The sequence below is a fragment of the Lissotriton vulgaris genome, chromosome 7 (assembly GCF_964263255.1).
Source record: "Lissotriton vulgaris chromosome 7, aLisVul1.2, whole genome shotgun sequence".
Classification (NCBI taxonomy): Eukaryota; Metazoa; Chordata; class Amphibia; order Caudata; family Salamandridae; genus Lissotriton; species Lissotriton vulgaris.
In genome coordinates this window covers 105,506,441-105,526,597 of record NC_141695.1, presented here as the reverse complement: position 1 = coordinate 105,526,597, position 20,157 = coordinate 105,506,441, and the positions used below count along the sequence as shown (strand labels likewise).

General features: G+C 44.7%; 1 protein-coding gene across 1 annotated transcript in view; it reads left to right on the top strand.

The window, feature by feature from the left end:
- LOC147700920 (killer cell lectin-like receptor subfamily F member 1) overlaps positions 1 to 20,157 on the top strand; it is a 94,692-nt gene that overhangs the window by 50,487 nt on the left and 24,048 nt on the right. The window contains exon 3 of the mRNA XM_086928543.1: positions 4,527 to 4,604. Coding sequence (XP_086784669.1) covers positions 4,527 to 4,604 — 78 coding nt within the window. The remainder of the gene's footprint in view (positions 1 to 4,526; positions 4,605 to 20,157) is intronic.

The window sequence follows — 20,157 nt, the reverse complement described above, 5'->3', positions numbered from 1 at the left end:
GAGACAGATGTTAGGACATTGGTGATTTCGCTCCAGAAAGTGACGGCTGCTGGCAGTCCCGGAATATATATCTGATGTCTGCTCCAGGAGCAAGACAACGATCCCAGGAGAATAGTATGTAGATGTGGGAGAAAAAGTTAAGGCCTTGTGGTAGCTATTATGGGCTATAGGCAACCATTTATTAGGTTGTTTTATGAGTGGAGATTTGAACAGGAAGGTTATACGAACTAGATGTACAACATGCTGCTGCAGTGGGTGCCCCACTTCATGCAAGAATCTGCCGGCCAACCAGCAGGAGGACTACTGTTGTTGCGCTGCTAAATAGTAGTGTTCAAAATCTGGGACACTGAGTCCTTTGTAGTCCAGAGTTGAGGTTCAACTTGGATAAAGCTCCCCTGCTCCAGCTGCTAGTCCAAATCATGTCCCCCATCATGCCATCCACTGTACGGAAACTTGCTTATTTGCTCCTGAAGAGGCAAATGAATGTAGTAGAGTAGTCTCAGCAACATAATCATTTTAGTGAGGGCCACATGCACTGGGACAAGAGAAGGGACTTCCAGAATTTGATGTGTGCCTTAAGTGAGGACATTGCTCATCGTAAATTCCCATGGAACATGTCAGTGTTTGAGTGGTATATATTATAATGCCAAGATATTTAAAGGTTGAATCCTCCCATTAAACCTGATGTCCATCCACTTCTATGTCATGTCTGGAGCAGTTGGAACTTAGCAGGCATGTTTTGGACCAATGATCTCCTATTTCAAAGGCTCTTTTGAAAAGTGTCTGGTACCCGTGCTATAGATGACACACCCTTGGATGTCTCTGGTTTAACTCAGCAATTCAGCATATATAGTGATGGTCCGTGAGTTTAATTACTCAGGGAGTTGCCATTCCAGACATAGTCAACCCCAGTGCATAGAGCTAGGGGTTCCATTGTCAGTGTAATTAGCAAGAGCAAAAGGAAACACACTAGAACTGTGCCACTTTTTATGGTGAAAGAGTCCCAGATAAGCTCGCCCGTTCTGGCCCTAGCGATAATAGGTTCCTCTGTCACCTTTTCAAAGCACTGCATCATAGGCCCAGCATTGCCCCTTATACTTTTTCCACCACATTCAGGGTTTTCCACTGGCTTCCCATTCTCATGTTTTCAGAACTCCTGGTGGCATAATTCTCTCATATGTGCTGCCCTTTCACCAGTGCTTTCTCTAATAATTCATGGACTATCCTTATCAGATCTTTGAAGTTTTCTGGACTATACCCTCTTAATCCAACATCCCTTTACTGGGAAGATCCCTTCTTTTCATCGATGGCTCATAGGAGATCTGGAGTCTCTTTAAGATGTGATGAACAGTACAGAAACTGGACCTCTGCTCCCAGCCTGCTTGTCCTCGCATTATATACTTTCCAGTTACTTAGATATCAGGCCATCATCTAGTTGCCAGAACCTTTTATGGGTAATCTATTCTGGATATACCTCAGCCACTGGTTCTTAGAAGCTGGACTGCTCGTCTAAGAAAGCTTCTTTGGAGAGTGCATTGGTATCTGTCTTTTTAATTCAAGTTTCTGTAACTAGACAGTCCCTTTGACATACAGACCACCAGGTCAAAGGTTTACACGTGTGGAGCCATTAGAGGCTCCAGCAGTGTAAACCTGGTACTCCTCTGACTCTAAGTATACCAGGGTAAACACAAGTTTGTTGGGGTGGAAGCTCAGCTGATTAGTAAGACCTAAAGTGTAGAATGCTTTGAATGTTTCTGCAGGGCTTTACCAGTGTGATTCTGTCAGAGCAGCACATGAAAACTGAGTTTACATCTGGATGTGACCATGTTCACTAAACCAGAACACTTAAATGTGATCAATGTTTAGTCTCAAGAACTCAGGTTACCTATGATAGACTTTGTAAAGATGGTGGAGAAGCTTTAGAATAAAAGAATACGGTAGGGTGTTCCCTCAGTTGGTGTGTGGGCATTAGTTATTTTAATGGTGATCATTTGTAGGTAATTAAGGAGATGACTTCACCTGTCCTAGAATCAGTACAGTTAGGTGAAGTGGAAGCACTTAGCATCAGATAGGGAAGTAACTTAGATGGGACTCCAGGACTGTCCGAATGAAGGGTATTAGTGCGAAATCAACCCCCCATTGCCACCTGAGAACTGCTTTGTAGATAAGAAGTCAGGCCAATAATTCCTACTTTGGTGGGAAAATGGGTGCTACTTTTCAGGTTACCAGAAGATGATCCATGGCTGTGCCTAGTGCATAGACACCAAGGGGGAATGGTTGGAGCCTGAATGGTTCCATGAATGCTACGAAAGGTTTGTAGAATCGTACATTATGCCCTATATATAAACACACTGCTGCTTCCACCCCAGTGAGTGGGCCACTCTATATTTTGTCATACAATCAAGGTTCACTTATGATAGTGGTTCCACCGTATTGTAAGAAAGTATACAAAATTCTACATAGTTTTGCCTGGAAAAAGCATTTAACCCCTTCGATGCTGCCGCGATTCTCCTGGTGTGCTGTAAACAGCACGAACAGGGGCGGGCCGTGACGAACCCCAGCCGTCATGAGCACACGAGCACCGTAGTGCATGACGGCTGGGGTTCGTCATGAGCATGGAAGGGGTTAATGAACAAAATACACAAATGATGGTGGATTGTGGAGCAATTTTGACAACTTTTTTGTGTTGTATCGATTTTTTGTTGTGGGACATAAACACTTATCTAAGAAATAGACAATAGAAGTGTGGAGTGGGTCTAATACACTATTGAGATCAATTTACGAGTTTTGTGACCTAACATTTAGGATAATTGAAATCTTAATTGATGGATTTTCCAAGCTTTTATGGTGTTTTAAATGATGCAACATTTCACACTTTAGTTGAAAGCTTAGGTTCTATGTTTTATTCCTCTGCTGCCATTTCAAGCAAGAAAGCTTATGGTCCAGGCGCTTATTCTGTCACGCCTGGACTATGGAAACGCCCTTTATTTGGGCGCCCCATGTTCAGTCCTGGCAAAACTTCAAACTGTGCAGAACTGTGATGCAAGGATTTTTCTGGGGATCCCGAAGCTGCATTCGGCTAAACCAGCCTTGAGGTCTCTCCATTGGCTTCATGTCCAGGAGAGAGTCTTTTTTAAGGCCTTGTGTATTGTTGATCAGTGGGAAAGAACCACCCATCATATCCCCTCTGGTCCAGCCCTACAGAGCTAACAGACGGTTGTGCTCAGATGAGCTCCAACTGGCCTCGGTTCCCAGAATTAAGAGGGCCAGAAGTGGCGGTTGGCTCTTCTCTTATAATGCCGCCAAACTCTGGAACGCCTTCCCTCTTCAGATAAGAAAGGAACCCAGTCATCTGGCCTTCCGTAAGGCTCTGAAAACATGGTTCTTCCCCAAATAATCACAAAGTAGTTTCAGCTGTCCTGCTCAGCACTGCGTTGCCTTCGTGTAGCCATGCGCTTTAAAAATGTTGTTTCATTCATTCATTCATTCATTCATTCATTCGTTCATTCATTCCCTACTTAAGTAAAGAGAGCATCTGGGGCCATATTACATAAGTGCCCTGAGGGCGCAACAGGCGTGTGCGGCCCCTTCTGTAATACTGATAGTGCTGGTGCACGTAAAGCGCCAGCCTTATCTTCAGGGGGCATTCCCTCATTTGCATGGGGCATGCCCTATGCAAATGAGGGAATCCCTTTGCCTCTGCGCCCATGCCATATTACAGACACAAGCGCAGAGGCAAAGAAGCTCTCAGGGGGTGTACTAACAGTGCGCCACCTAAGGTGGCACACTGTCAGTGCCGGACTGGCCATAGCGGGCACCGGGCAATCCCCCGTTGCGCTGCACGGGTTGGGACCGGTTTTGGGCCCCTGAGGGCCGTTTTTTGTTACAGGGCCGTTTTTGCAGCATAGCTACAAAATCGGCCCTGTACCAATATCGGCTGAAAACCAGCCCCGGCAACGAGCTCAGCGGCACCTCCAACCCCCCGAGTGGGGAGGGGGTGGGGGGCGCAGCCGAGCACTTTGCCAGGGCCTGTTGTGGTTCCCACTCCGGCCCTGAGTGCGTCCCCTGAGAACAGCCCTCTTGAGGTAATAAAGGGGTTCCCATGGACCCCCAGGCATTCCCTTGAAGGCAGGTGCAGTCACTGACTGCTCCTGACTGCTCCTGCCTGCAAGGGGATCAATAATCCCCTTTAAAAGTGCAGGCAGGTTGCCGCCTGCACTTTGAAAACACGGAGTGTCTTCAAAGCATCACATGAATGTGCTGTCCCGAGTGAAGCACAACTTCACAGCTGGCGTAGGGGCAGCACATTCCTTGTAATAGGGCGCAGTGTCCCTGTTTGCGCCTGGCACACCTGTTTTAAGGTGCGGAAGGCGCAAACAGGGAAAGTGCGCCCTTTACATAATAGGGCGCCTGGAGCACATCTTTGAAACTATAGAGTAAGCCTGCATCAAAACTCACTCAAAGGTATTACATTACAGTTATCTTTTATAGTTCTGTACTCCTCTAATTTTTCTTTCCTCTCGCAGTGGTCACGAGGACCGACCATCAAAAGCAGCTGACGAATCCAAGGTTTAGAAATGAATGTGACTCCAACAATTCATCAGGTATACCTACAACGTGATTCTTCATCTTCTTATAAAACTTTGTTTGAATATTGTCAAATAATCATAAAAGTACAAGTAAAAAGAGATAACATTAATTCAAAGTATACGAGAGTTTAAATCTAATAAAAATGTGGGAAATCACATTAAGAAAAACATTAGAAGCTTAGTAAGTAACAGGATTAAAATATTTGCATGTTTCCAGGAGCAATTTAAGTCGCTGTTCGAGGTGTTGTATCTCCTATATAGTTGATAGCTGGGTCTAAATCAACTAAAACAATTAGTCCACCTGCACCCACAAATGTAGGACCTCATGGGTGCAGATTTACTTAACTTCAGAATGCATACAAGTTTTATAGGAGTGTGACTTTCTAGAAGCCAGTGACTGGACAGGTGTCCCGACATTCTACTAGAAAATGTGTGTGAGCTCAATGTTTGGACGTGCAAATATGCAAGCATATATTTTTAAACACAAGAAATGAATCAGTTTTAATGCACTTGTAACTTTATTTGTTTTATATATATGTTGAAAAATATTTTTCCATGAACAGAATCCCTTTGCTATACAACCACCACCAAAATGTTCAGTTAAGATTTACTTTCCAATGCAAAATATTTTTTCAGCTGGAAAGTTGCCTGAAAGTAACACAAGGTAGCGAGTTACACTGCTTTGCACTATTTTGCCCCACACGGCATTCCATAAGTGGTACATGGGCGTTCCCATCATTTGACGCAAAGCCCTATCTACTAACAGTAGTAAACAAGGCTCTGCACCAAAAGAGTATAATGCCTCTTTGAGGAAGACGTTAAACATTAGAAATGTTTTTATTTCTCCAATCTTTTCTGACTTTGTATGTGTGTGGCACCCTAGAGCACACACACAAAGAGGGAAAAGTTGTAATGTTTATCTAAGCATAGTACTTTGTACTGGAAGGGAATGCTTTCACTACAAACTCCATGCTGGGTGTCTGCACACCATTGCAATATTATGCAAAGATCTGTCTGTGGTGCTATGCAGCCTGATTGTCTGCTTGTGCTAGCGTAGAGAGTAGAATCGACCTATGTTAATAGATATGGTACTCTCCTGCTCTATCCATCTCACTTAAGTCACTGCAGCCGCTTTGGTTGCTCCACTGAGTTTCATTGGTTTTTAGTCTGTCGCCCAGCATGGCATATATACAGCACATCCTCATCCTGCTTACAGAAGAATGGTCTCCTTAACGGGGTCCGGTATTCAGTGCACATAAGATCTCAGATTGTCAAAAAGCTGACATGAAAAATTAAATAATTTAGAGGTTACACTCACTCACACACACTCAATAATGCTATAGGTGCGATAACCCATCAAACCATCGTACAAGCATTGGAGTCGCACACAGATTACTTTGAAAAACGCTCAAGCTCATGAGCTATCTCACTGGCAGTGGACCTTGCAACTTGCAGGTGACAAAGGTCTAAATTTGAACATGGGTGTGGCACAGGCTCTGCTAAGGCCTAAACATCACCTGTATCCTGCCATTCCTGGCCCCTCAGTCTGACTGCAATTGACTTCCATTACATGTTTGGCGCATTAATTGAAGAGGCATGGCACTGCATTTGTGGACAGCAGCAAACTGATGTACTTATTATGTCTGAGCGCTTCACCAGTCCATCTAGTCGAAACAGGTCTGCGCAAACACTTTGAGGCCATCAGAAATGGGCCAGATTCTCTCACGCAAAGAGTGTTGTTGTGATGTATGACATGTAGTTGATTCAGCGCGACACCTTATCAGGGATCAATATCCAACAACCATACAAATGTCCCATACACATTCACCCAAATCCCTAATGCGCTGGGGGTCAAGTTTTAATGACCTGAAAATGTATTTACATCACAGGGTCATGTTTTGCATCTCTAGATACATGACTAATACCATATATCAGCCTTCTTTCCTCTCGGTCGATGCACCAACTAGTTGAGAATTGATGGTAATGATAGCACTTTATCTAACTAACTGTCTAGTCAGCTAAATAATCACAGACTTGTGGTAAGGTTAATAATGTTTATCTCAAAATGATATATGTTCATTACATACGGTCACAAATGCAAACAATGAAATTCACAAGAGAGAGAAATAAATATTATCAGCATATGCAGACCGTGTCAATCTCATCATCAATATCAAGATGCACATAAAGGAGTAGATAGATTAAGGGACATCAGTTTCAGCAAAAAATAATGCAAAACAATAATCATATTACGGAGTGGATAGATCAAGAGACATCGGTTTCAGAGACAGACATTCATTTGCAATTAATTATGCAAAGAACGTGTCAGAATAATACAAACACAAAGGATCTGTGAAATACCTCCCCCTTGGCCAAGGAGATGGTGGGGGTCCCCTGAAATAGAGTCAGGGAACAAAGATTCAGGCTCAGGAGTGGGACAGGGACAGTAACAGCTAGGCCTCTCTTTAAACCGACGGACAGCGATGCATGACCCCTCTCAAACAGCTAAGAACCAAGAGCACGACCCTCTCTTCTCATCACTAATCTAACCGCACCCCTAAAGGCACCCCAGTTATACCCTAAAACCTACATGTCCGTCCCACATCAGTTGCAACATTGTACAGGATTCAACAGTTTATTGGTGGATTCAGGAGGAGGTCTTTCACACCACTGTGACTTTATTCATTACATGGACTTGTCTATTGCTCAACCTCCCTTCCCATTACATCAACTTTGACTCGTTCTTTTTATGCAATGTTCGATACATGCACAAATATTCTCATTCTGTTTCTTCTACTATGTCTGCTTAAGTGGTCTTGGATCTCACAACTAGTCACATCTCTTGGCAGGCGAACAATAAACTCAGTGTAGTCCAACCTCGAACCTGTTCTCTTTCTCTGTGGCGCTCAGCACTTCCGTCTGTTTAGGTCATGTGTTCTTTTTCGGTCATCTTCCAACCGCTCATCTATCCAGCTAATTTAAGAATAATGGCGGCTCGTTTCGACTTACTATCGAAAATGAAAGGTAAACACTCATTAATTACACATAAATGTACTTTTCACAGTTATGCCTCCCACCTTTGCACTATTCCCTGTTATTATTTACCTAGCTGAAGCTTAAGCAGAAAGCAGCATTATTTATTATTTTTAAAGCAAGATGCGAAACAGATGTACATTACGGCCTGTTCATGCATTATTTCTTGTTTCTTTCAAAGCACAACGTGAATACGGTTTAATTTTCATGCATCATTCTTATGTTAGTGCATGCATACGCAAAAGCAGTATCCCTCGTGTTCATGTAATGTGTACATTAGTCTTTACCGTACACTGTTAGTATGTACTATGGGGCTGTCAATCCGAGCAGGTTTCTTTTTGCGAAAACCTGCTCCATCATAGTCGAGGAGTATCGTTGATGATTCTTCATTAAGTTTTAGTTACCGGTCAGCATCCATGTGAAGCAGCCCCTCCAGGAGCAGCCTGCCTGTCTCACCTCACCACATAGGCACCCAAACATTCCTTGTATCTCCATTACACCAACATTCCACTCAGAACACTCACACTGGCTGAGCAGCTAGGAGCCAGGTAACATAGAAGATGCATAATACCTAAGCAGGATATAACATATCCTTCCGCTTTTAAACAGAAACTAAAATTAAGATACTAAGTGGGAACAACTGTACACAAAAATGTTCACATGAAGGAAAATAGTTCAGAACCCAGAATGCAAGGAAAACAAAACATCTTGGGAGGAACTGAACAGTTATGAAAACAGAGAGGCTAAATAGATAGATACACAAAAAATATCCCCCATCCTCTCCCCTTAAAAACATATTCAAATGTAGAAACAATGTTAGCTAAAACATCACAAGAAAATAAACAGCTGACTAGGAAAAACTCAATAGCACTGAATGAGAAACTGATACAGATAAAGACGTGAAAATATAGCAGCCATGGGTGTGAAAGACCCAACATAAATCCCAATGCAGGACAAACAAATAACGTGTAGCCACGGGTGACACGCACCCCCAGCATTCTATCCCTAATGCAAGGGGAACCAGGGAAAAATATAGACACTAAAGAACTGCCCCCATCCCAAGATCCCTCATTTAAGGAATAGAAATATAAACTGAGAAAATGGGACTAGAACCCATTTGGACACACCTCATGTAAGGCTCAGAAAATTGCAACAATGCGACTATAACCCATAAAAATATCCCTTGTGTAAGGGTTTATTTTTATATAAACTCTGTAGATGGGACTGACACCCATTTAGCCACCACTCATGCACGGGTCAGAAAATAGTATAAATGGGACTCTAACCCATAATGACATCCCTCATGAAAGGGTTTGAAGTGTACAGATTAACCACAGGACTAATACCCATTCCCATCCCTCATATAGGGAGTGTAACATGCAATGTAAATAAAGACAACATCTACCCATAAAACTATCCCTCAAGTAATGGTGTATAAAAGTCAAACAAAAAAATAGGTGACCACCCACTGAGACCATAGGACCTCCCTCACTTAAGGGTACCTATGAACCATGAGAAAATGGGCAAACAATACCCATTAAACAATCCCATGTAGGATTTGTGACGTGCTATGTAGCCATGTAGCACCAGAAAAGATATAAAATATAAGGTTAACAACCTCACAGACATTATCAACATGAAGTCGTATACATGTGACAAAATCGCAAAAAAATAATAATAGCCATATAATATAGCATATGTAATAGAAAGTTTTGTGAACCTTACCCCGGGTAAAAAAACTTGCAAACTAAGGGACTAAAACACATGACTATTAAAACATTTGACAACACTGAGAAAGACAAAGAATGTAAAGCTACAGAAAGTATGCGGTTCCTAATTACGAGACAAGGGAAATCCTGGGGATCCGGTTTTGCGTGCTCATGAGATGTAGGAGGACCGGGATTGCATCTCTTGAAATTTGGGGCCCTCACTCACCCGGCTGGGTGTCATGCATCATCACAGGGTTGCTCCTCATCAGGTCGGCACTGTAATACCTGACGGGCTCCCTATGAGGCTCTCTCTGGCAGAGATCTTTTATTCCAAATTGCTGTTTCGTGCTGTGGGGGTGAGGGGCCTAACCAGTGTGGATGAGTGATAGGAGGTGTGTAACCTGAAGGAAGTTAAAAACGGGTTTGTATGTACCAACGAAAACAATTTTAATCAATAGGTCTCCCAACCTGATTAAAAGATACAAAGGCACATGTCTGAGGTTATGTCTCAGGTAGGGCGCTCTACTGTGTGGTCAACATGTTTCTCACCTAGTAGTCAATCAATCTGCTGTGATTGCATGTTGGTGTCTTTTCGACTGCAGAAACATGCACATTTGTACAACATGCACATGTAACCGTTGACCATCATGCAACTGGGCCATGTGGACTTGAGGGACACTTCTTTAGGTGTCTTAATGTCAGCTGTGGGCCTATGCATGTCAAAATGGATTTAATTGATGCATTTTGACTGCATCTGTATCTGTAGTGTTGCAAGGCATTAATGGATCTGATTATAAGTGCAGCAGTCTTCCGAGCGCCGCATGCGCAGTGGCGCTACAGTAGCGTTCCACCATCTGCTGGATTACGACTTTCACAATTTTACTGGCGGTGGACTGCCGCCTGCACAAGGGAACTACCGTTCCTTTGTGCTTGTGCGGGGGAGGGCCAATACAATATGCAGAGTGGGACAGGTGCAGTCCCGCTGAGCATATTTTTAATTCCACCAATGCCATCCTTTTCATGGCAGTGAGCCCACCATGAAAAGTCTGGCAGGGGGTAAACCGAGGGGGTCCTACAGGGCCCTTATTCCCCCGCCGCAATGGGGATGCATTCAGGGAGGCACAACATGTGCCCCCCTGTCTGATTGCACCCCAAGTTCCAGCACCACATTGATTTCACAGTCCATGCTCTGCTAGAAATTTCTTCCCATTGCTGTGCTTTTTTTCTGGTACTGATGTTTGGATCTGCAAAAAGACCGCCCACCTGCATGAGCTACACTCATAATCAGGCAGGCGGTTTTTGCGCAGATTTGGCACAGCCACGCCAGTGGAGAACCGGCACAACTGCATCCATGCGTATTCAGGCCCTATGTCAGCCCTTCAGTCTATTTTTGTCTCATATTGTTTTTTTCTGTTGAGTTATCTGAAAGTAAAAAGTGGCAATTGTGCAACCTCTCACTGCCCTTAGATTCAAATGAAAAAATGCATGGGGTGCACAAAAATCAAGATTTCCCTACAAATGTTATTACTTGGCCAACCACTTATTACAGCTTCATCTCCTAACAGGTATTGACTCTATTATCGAACATATTTTCCATCCTGCACAGATCAAAATGATCCCCATAGTGACAGATTTGCAAGTGACAAAGTGTAACAAATAGAGGGAAGAAATAGGACTCCTCACTTACTTCCTCTTACAGTTATAGGAATATCCTTAGCCATTAGATTGTACTCCTGGCCAGAGTAACACTCTCTCCCACTGTATTCATGACACCAGTTTGGCAGAGTTGGAAACAGTAGTCAAAGGAGGATGCTGGAGGGGAGGCCCTCTCCTCAATTTTATATAGTAAATTAAATCAAAGAGTGCTTGGATATTGTGGGAAGAGAGAAAAGGGAAGTCAAAACTCCAGTATTGATGATGGCTGAGGCATCTCATCGAGAATCGCGAGTATTGAGAACCATGAATTCATTATGGAACTGGATGAAGAGCGAGCTGCTTAGAAAGTAAAAAAGTTAATGTTCCGTCATTCCTGTGCACACTCCTTCTTAGGGAAAATACAGGAATAATATTAAGCACATAAACCTTGAATTATTGGTGTTCCAGAAAAAGTAGAAAGGTCTGACATGAAAAGCTGCATTGCAAATTTCCTTACACATATCTTCCTAGATCTCTCTCACTAGGAAGTTTATGAAATGCAACAGACCCAGAAAATAAATTGTTTTTCAAACTCATAAGGCTAACTATTCTTTGTTACTTTTGGTGTCTTACCGAGATTTTATATTTAGATAAATAGTTGAACAGACTAGGCCAAATAATTATTGCATTAAGGTTCTCTTTTTGAAGCCAAAAATATGGATTAAAAAAGCTGGGAAAAGTTGTAAGTTAACAAACTTCTTGCCGAAAATCAATTAACTAGAGGGAATAGTCTACCTTCATGATTCAGTAAGGTAAGACGAGAGGAGCACCTCGACCAAAGGGACAGGGCTCTGTATAAGACTAAAGAGTCAAAAGAATCTCCCTTGGAAACCTCAGTTAACCACAACTGTTTTTCTACAACCATTCGTTCAGACATTCACCACCAAGGTCTCATACATAGTTCAATAATGACCCCAAAACTAATTAAGTCAGATGCCACAAAATTGACAAATAATGCAGATCTGTAATACCCAATCTTTACACATTACATCTAGGGCAACATATCCTCAAGGGATCTGATTCACTTTTGCATAGAATGTGTATATTTGATATGCTATATATATGTTATATAAGACAAAAGCCTAGATTTAAATGTTGCTGGGGCATTTTTACAGCACTGTGTAGTTTCGCGCTGCGCCCACAGGCCTTTTTAATGGCGTATCACTTCACTTTGTTAACTTTATTTCGGTCAAAGACCATAAAAGTGCAATAAAATATGTACAAGCACAATAATAAAACATAAATATTTCAGAATTAAAAAAGTCATTAAACGTTGGTTATCAAAGGAATAGTAAAGTATAAAAGCAGTATTTCATTATTCCTTGTGGATAAATACAGTTCTTCTCCGCCACATGCCGAATAGAAACCGGGAAACAGCAAAAACAATCAGAGGGGCAGTGCCGTAAGTTAGGACTCTACAAGCATGTACACAGTGTCTAAAACCCAGGTTTTTAGGTCTCCTGGCGTTTAACAGCGCGTCAGCGCTGTGTCCGCCAGGAGATCTTTTGTCAGCGACTCTCAGTCCCAGGAGACAGTCCTGGCCACGCGCATCCTTCCAGGCGATTTGTAACTGGAACGCGCGCTGTGGCCAGGCGCTGTCTCCTGGGAAGCGCAAGCACCCCACACGCATGCGCATACACGCACACAAGCGCCCATGCACGCACGCACATACATACATACAGAGACACCCCCCCTGACACATACACACACGCGTGCACACACACACACACGTGCACCGAGGCCCCCCCCCTCCCTCCCTCCCTCCCCCGCCGTCACCGTCGCACGCATACATACACACACGAGCATACACGCACACACACACACACACAAGTGCACCAAGCCCCCCCCAGCCTTTTTTTGAACTTACCTGGCCAATGTCGGGGACTCTGCTCAGCACGCGGCGCCCAACCTCCTGCTGGCGCGGCCCCGAGGCTCCACACCGCTCACAGGAGCCCCGGGCCGCGAGACGCAACGACTCCGCCTGCCTCCTCTTCCGCTCTGAACGTGGCTCCGCCCCCGTCACAGGCGACCGTGCCTGACTTCCGGGGCGGCCGCGGCGGCATTCCGGGGGCATACTCGATTCTATATTTAAAGTGCCTCCTACTGTGTAATGTGACAGGCGGCCTGAAATTATGTTTTGCGAGACGTTTTTATTGCAGAGAAACATTTGCAAATGGAAATATAAGCGCCCCTCAGTCCACACACTGATTTTCTAGAGGTTGACAACAGCCTCCTTTTGAGCGCATGGTGAATATCCACAGGAAAACAACATCCCCCCCATACCGCCCACTACAATCATCAATTGGGAATTGGAAGCACCCCCTTTAAGCACCCTATAAGAACTCACTGACTATGATAAAGCCCCAAGAAGCTCACCCTTACGGCCCACACTCAATAGCAACAGAGAAATATTTACGCCCTGATCATTAACCGAGAGACATTTCCCCTTCCTGCACAGACAATGTCAAACTGCACATCTCGTCGTGTTTCCGGTTCCTTTGAAAACATGTTAGGTTGATGAAAGTTTAAGTGAAAGGGGCACTTTAAGTCGTTCTGCAGAAGGATCAGGGGCTGCCTGGCTGTCCTGTCTGGTGCTGCGGAGACAGGGAAGGGGTGTGCTGAAAGCTGAAAGCAATGCAGCCCCAGTGCCAGACTCCCTTGCCTTTTCCCAGTTTGATGCAGAAGTATTTAACAAGGAAATAGAACAGTCTCTCACAAAAGTATGCAGAAAACGGGGAGACCTATTAAATGAGTGCAGAGTGAGTGCAGAGTTGTAATGCAGAGTAGTGAGTAGTGAGTGCAGAGTGGTAATGCAGAGTAGTGAGTGCAGAGTAGTGAGTGCAGAGTAGTGAGTGCAGAGTAGTGAGTGCAGAGCAGTGAGTGCAGAGTGCAGAGTAGTGAGTGCAGAGTAGTGAGTGCAGAGTAGTGAGTGCAGAGTAGTGAGTGCAGAGTGCAGAGTAGTGAGTGCAGAGTAGTGAGTGCAGAGTAGTGAGTGCAGAGTGCTGAGTGCAGTGTAGTAAGTGCAGTGTAGTGAGTGCAGAGTAGTGAGTGCAGAGTAGTGAGTGCAGAGTAGTGAGTGCAGTGTAGTGAGTGCAGTGTAGTGAGTGCAGAGTAGTGAGTGCAGAGTAGTGAGTGCAGAGTAGTGAGTGCAGAGTGCAGAGTAGTGAGTGCAGAGTAGTGAGTGCAGAGTAGTGAGTGCAGAGTAGTGAGTGCAGAGTAGTGAGTGCAGTGTAGTGAGTGCAGAGTAGTGAGTGCAGAGTAGTGAGTGCAGAGTAGTGAGTGCAGAGTAGTGAGTGCAGAGTAGTGAGTGCAGAGTGGTAATGCAGAGTGGTAATGCAGAGTGGTAATGCAGAGTGGTAATGCAGAGTAGTAGTGCAGAGTGGTAATGCAGAGTAGTGAGTGCAGAGTGGTAATGCAGAGTAGTGAGTAGTGAGTGCAGAGTAGTGAGTGCAGAGTAGTGAGTGCAGAGTAGTGAGTGCAGAGTAGTGAGTGCAGAGTAGTGAGTGCAGAGTAGTGAGTGCAGAGTAGTGAGTGCAGAGTGGTAATGCAGAGTGGTAATGCAGAGTGGTAATGCAGAGTGGTAATGCAGAGTGGTAATGCAGAGTGGTAATGCAGAGTAGTGAGTGCAGAGTGGTAATGCAGAGTAGTGAGTAGTGAGTGCAGAGTAGTGAGTGCAGAGTAGTGAGTGCAGAGTAGTGAGTGCAGAGTAGTGAGTGCAGAGTAGTGAGTGCAGAGTGGTAATGCAGAGTGGTAATGCAGAGTAGTGAGTGCAGAGTGGTAATGCAGAGTAGTGAGTGCAGAGTGGTAATGCAGAGTAGTGAGTGCAGAGTAGTGAGTGCAGAGTAGTGAGTGCAGAGTAGTGAGTGCAGAGTAGTGAGTGCAGAGTGGTAATGCAGAGTAGTGAGTGCAGAGTAGTGAGTGCAGAGTAGTGAGTGCAGAGTGGTAATGCAGAGTAGTGAGTAGTGAGTGCAGAGTAGTGAGTGCAGAGTAGTGAGTGCAGAGTAGTGAGTGCAGAGTAGTGAGTGCAGAGTAGTGAGTGCAGAGTGGTAATGCAGAGTAGTGAGTAGTGAGTGCAGAGTAGTGAGTGCAGAGTAGTGAGTGCAGAGTAGTGAGTGCAGTGTAGTGAGTGCAGAGTAGTGAGTGCAGTGTAGTGAGTGCAGTGTAGTGAGTGCAGAGTAGTGAGTGCAGAGTAGTGAGTGCAGAGTAGTGAGTGCAGAGTAGTGAGTGCAGAGTGCAGTGTAGTGAGTGCAGAGTAGTGAGTGCAGTGTAGTGAGTGCAGAGTAGTGAGTGCAGAGTAGTGAGTGCAGAGTGGTAATGCAGAGTAGTGAGTGCAGAGTAGTGAGTGCAGAGAAGTGAGTGCAGAGAAGTGAGTGCAGAGAAGTGAGTGCAGAGAAGTGAGTGCAGAGAAGTGAGTGCAGAGTAGTGAGTGCAGAGTAGTGAGTGCAGAGTAGTGAGTGCAGAGTAGTGAGTGCAGAGTAGTGAGTGCAGAGTAGTGAGTGCAGAGTAGTGAGTGCAAAGTAGTGAGTAGTGAGTGCAGAGTAGTGAGTGCAGAGTAGTGAGTGCAGAGTAGTGAGTGCAGAGTAGTGAGTGCAGAGTAGTGAGTGCAGAGTAGTGAGTGCAGAGTAGTGAGTAGTGAGTGCAGAGTAGTGAGTGTGCAGAGTAGTAAGTGCAGAGTAGTGAGTAGTGAGTGCAGAGTAGTGAGTGCAGAGTAGTGAGTGCAGAGTAGTGAGTGCAGAGTAGTGAGTGTGCAGAGTAGTGAGTGCCCAACCCACTCGCGGTAGCTTGCCTCGCTTTATGTCTCTCTCCACACGCCTAGCGGCCGCCACTTCTCACCTCCTTTGCAGAGTAGGCCTCAGCTAGCTTCGTGCTCCATCTACCAGTTCGGGCCGAATTTGCAATCGGCACCCTGGGCAGTTCTTTCAGGGCTTGCGGGTAGGTCTCTGTGCCCCACGGGGGGATGGGGGGGAGAAACACCAACCTCAGCGAGCAGCTCCGACTTCACCCGATGGGCACACCAGGCCGCAGGTTGCCTCGTGGCACGGCCTACACCTCCTCGGGCTCGCGTGATGTTCCCAGGCGGAATGTCAATAACTCAAACTTTAATGCTCCGAGATCTATTGCACTGCAAATGCTTGTTGCATAATGGGATAATCCAGATCCTCCGAATTTCACTGTAAGCTGGGCAAAAAAAGAGGATATGTATAATGTCTTCCTTGGCGTGATTACAGGCAGGGCAGTTACCCTTCATCGTTTTTGCCCATCTGGATGTGAATGCCCCAACCGGTAAAGAGCCGTGCCTCAATTGAATATATAGTTTTCTTGCCAGTGGAGGCTGCACCAGGTCCAAAAACGCCTCCATCCTGTATTCAACTTTTGTTATGAGGAACTCAGTGGACAATCTGCCCAGGAAAGTAGAACAGTGTAGCAGTTTGAGGTTATGCGATTTTACAGCTGCCACCAGTACAGTCCTTTGCATCCTCATACAGCTGTCCTCTGGTGTATCCCAAAGTTGGGGAAGACCAATTTGGTAAAGGAGAGTCTTAACATGAACCAACCAAGGTATATTCTTGTTCTTTAGCTGCCCTCAAATAGTTTTGAATTCTGCTCTAAACGGTTCAAGCTCCGGCACAGACCAGAGCCTTCTCTAATAGAGCAGAGGTCGAGCTGCCACCAGATCAGTAATAGGTTCCAGACCCAGGTCCAGGCGTAATGGTAGCAGGGGCGTGCTTTGTGGGAGACCAAACAGATATCGCATAAAAGAATGCTCGACTTTCATTAGATTACATGCATTAGTGTGTCCCCAGAGTTCAGCTGCGTATAAGGCTGCAGACCTGACCTGTGTTTTGTATATCTCTAGGGCAGGGGTAACCGGTTTAAAGGTTGAGGCACTATGAAATCTTCCTACGCCACCCATAATCTGTGCAAGTCTCAAGGAGGATTTAGAGACTTGTTGGTCGCATGTAAAGTGTTCAGTCAAAGTCACCCCCAGATATACAAAGGTCTTAACTCGCTCAAGTGGGGTTCCATTCAATGTGGGGTTTGGGCAGGTGTGCCTCGGGGGGTTGAAGATCATAAACTTGGTTTTCTCCAAGTTGATCTCCAGACCCCGCGAGGCGCAGAAGGAAACAAACCCGACCAGAACCCGCTGGATGCCCGATGATGTCCGCGACAACAACAAGGGGTGGTCCGCGAACATCAGAGCGGGCACCCTACCAGTGGCCAGGCGTGGAGCATCGTTATCCCTGACACAGTTAAGTCTATCTATCAGGCCATTGACATACAAGCTGAAGAGAGTAGAGGCCAGTACGCAACCCTGGCGTACTCCCCGGGTAACAGGGAAACGATCGAATAATTCCCCGTTTTTCCAACACCTCACCTGGGCGTAGTTCCCAGAATGAAGCCGGGTTAAGGCATCTAGTAAGTAAGGAGGGAGACCACGTTCCTCCAACACCGTCCAGAGCCTCTTCCTAGGGACCAGATCGAATGCAGCCCGAAGGTCCACAAAAACAAGGTAGAGGCTGCCACCCTCTACTCTTGCAGTTTTCCAGTATAGGACCTGGAGTCGAAAGATCTGGTCCAGAGTCGAGACCCCTGATCTAAAACCGGCTTGGAGGGTGGTCAAAGTTTTATTTTCCTCCATCCAGCCCAATAATCTCTCCAGCAGGATTCGGCCCATCAGCTTCTGAGTAGTGTCGAGTAGACTAATTGGTCTATAATTTGATGGAGCGAGCGGACAGCCCTTTTTGAAAATTGGAACAATCTCGGCTCCCAGCCAGGTCTCAGGTACTGGGGAGCCCTGTAAGACAGCATTGAACAGAACCATCAAATATGGGGCCCAGATATTTGGCTGAGAGCGAAAGAGATCTCCAGGTAGCTTATCCAGACCCGGGTCCTTATTCGGGAGCAGTTTCTCAATTGCCAGTTCAACTTCCCTGAGTGTAATATTATCTGAACTATAAGTGGGAGTCCCAGTAGGGGCATCCTTTCTCACTATTGCGAGGCAGGATCCAGGTCCAGGACCCAAGACCTCCGGCAGTCTACACTTGTGCGGGGAGTCTGGGGCCATGGGTCTCATACATAATTCAATAATGACCCCAAAACTAATTAAGTCAGATGCCACAAAATTGACAAATAATGCAGATCTGTAATACCCAATCTTTACACATTACATCTAGGCCAACATATCCTCAAGGGATCTGATTCACTTTTGCATAGAATGTGTATATTTGATATGCTATATATATGTTATATAAGATAAAAGCCTAGATTGAAGTGTTGCTGGGGCATTTTTACAGCACTGTGTAGTTTCGCGCTGCGCCCACAGGCCTTTTTAATGGCGTATCACTTTGTGCCACGGAAGCATCCATTCAAAACATTAGTAAATAACCCATGCATATATATATATATATATATAATTATGCCTCTTGGATAATATTACTATGCCATCTATATCTATATTAATATAATAAAGAGAAAACCCAAACCTTTGAAACGGGTAATCTCAGGATCCACAGCACCAATCACAACACCCAATATAGCATTGGAAAGGGCAGTTGCAGCAGAAGGACATAAGCTATGCAGACGCCCACCATAGACATATAAAAGGTAAAAGAACCGTGCCAGCAAAGAAGTCCCTTGTGGGCGTGTCTGCGTTGTGCGTGCTGGGGGTGGAGGATTACGGAAAATAAAAAGAGAGCGTTGTGCCCAATATTTCATTGTTTTTTCTTCCCAGGTTCTGTACATTCCAGCTCCGGGTGTGCTTGCCCCGCGCTCCAAGTGATGTGCACCTGCTTTACTGTGTGGAGGTCAGGCATGGCGCTATTCCCAAGGGCCGGAAGGAGCGCAAACAGGCCATTGTGCAGGAAATGTAATCTCGCCTTAACTTCCAGTGACGACTGAAGCGCACACTGGAGATTTTCCACTTCTCTTGCGTACAGGCCTCGCGCCACGCACATCCAGACACAAGGCCCGCCTCCACGGAAATAGCAAGAAAGGGACTATCCCTCCCCAGGGAATATGTGAGGATATTCCGCAAACCAACATCCCGCATACCATCACTCTGCAATGTTTATAACGCAGGACAAATACTCCGCAAAGACATCATTTCTAAAACTTTTACAACGTATATGACTTTATCACGCATGCCATTATAATGCAAATGCATGTGTGGTAAAGTCATATACATTGTAAAAGTTCATTATTAAAACATCAAATATATGTTTGTATATATGTATGTATGAATATATATATATTCACTGAAAAAAACATAGGTTATAGACCATATATAGTTAGGGATTAGCATTTACAAAACCTTATTTTACTCACACAAAACCATTGAAATTCGCATATATAGTTAGTTGCACTAACTATATATCGCGCACCCGCAATCCACTGCTGATGATGTCACATATTACATCATTCATGACATGGTCAGTGACATCACTGATGACATCACTGATGACATCTCAAATGACATCACTGATGACATCACTGATGACAACATCCAGTGACTGTATGTTTCTGTAAAGTTAAAATATGTCTTACATATTGAAGAATGAGTGGATGTATAAGTGTCTGGATGAAGGATTAAGTAGGTGCATGACTGACTGTATGAGTGAGTGATTAAATGTGTCTCACTGAGTGCATGGGTTAGTGACTAAGCTGTCTTAATTTGTGCATCATTATGTCTGTTGTTCTGTAAACTGCTGCTTGTGTTGATCAGTAGCTATATGAGTAACTATATGGGTTATTGATTGGTTGCCCAAGTATTTGTATGGCAGACTGAGTGTGTGTGTGGCTGGGAGGTGTATGACTCTGTGCATAGATGTGTGAGCAGTTGATTCACTAGATGTATGGGTTCAAAAGTGCATGTGGAAACAGCTGTATGGGCGGTTAACTGTGTGCATGAGTGTATTGGTGAGTGAATGGATATCTCAGTGCTACATGTCAAAGTAAGTACATATGTAAAACACAGTACATGTGAGAGTTGACATATATAAATAACTGTGCATAAGAGCCAGTGAATGTGTGAGTGGCTGTATGGATCATTGTGAACCTGTATCAGGGATTGTATAAGAGAGTAAATATGTGTTAGTATATGTTTGAATAAGTAAGGTGTGTATAACTGTATA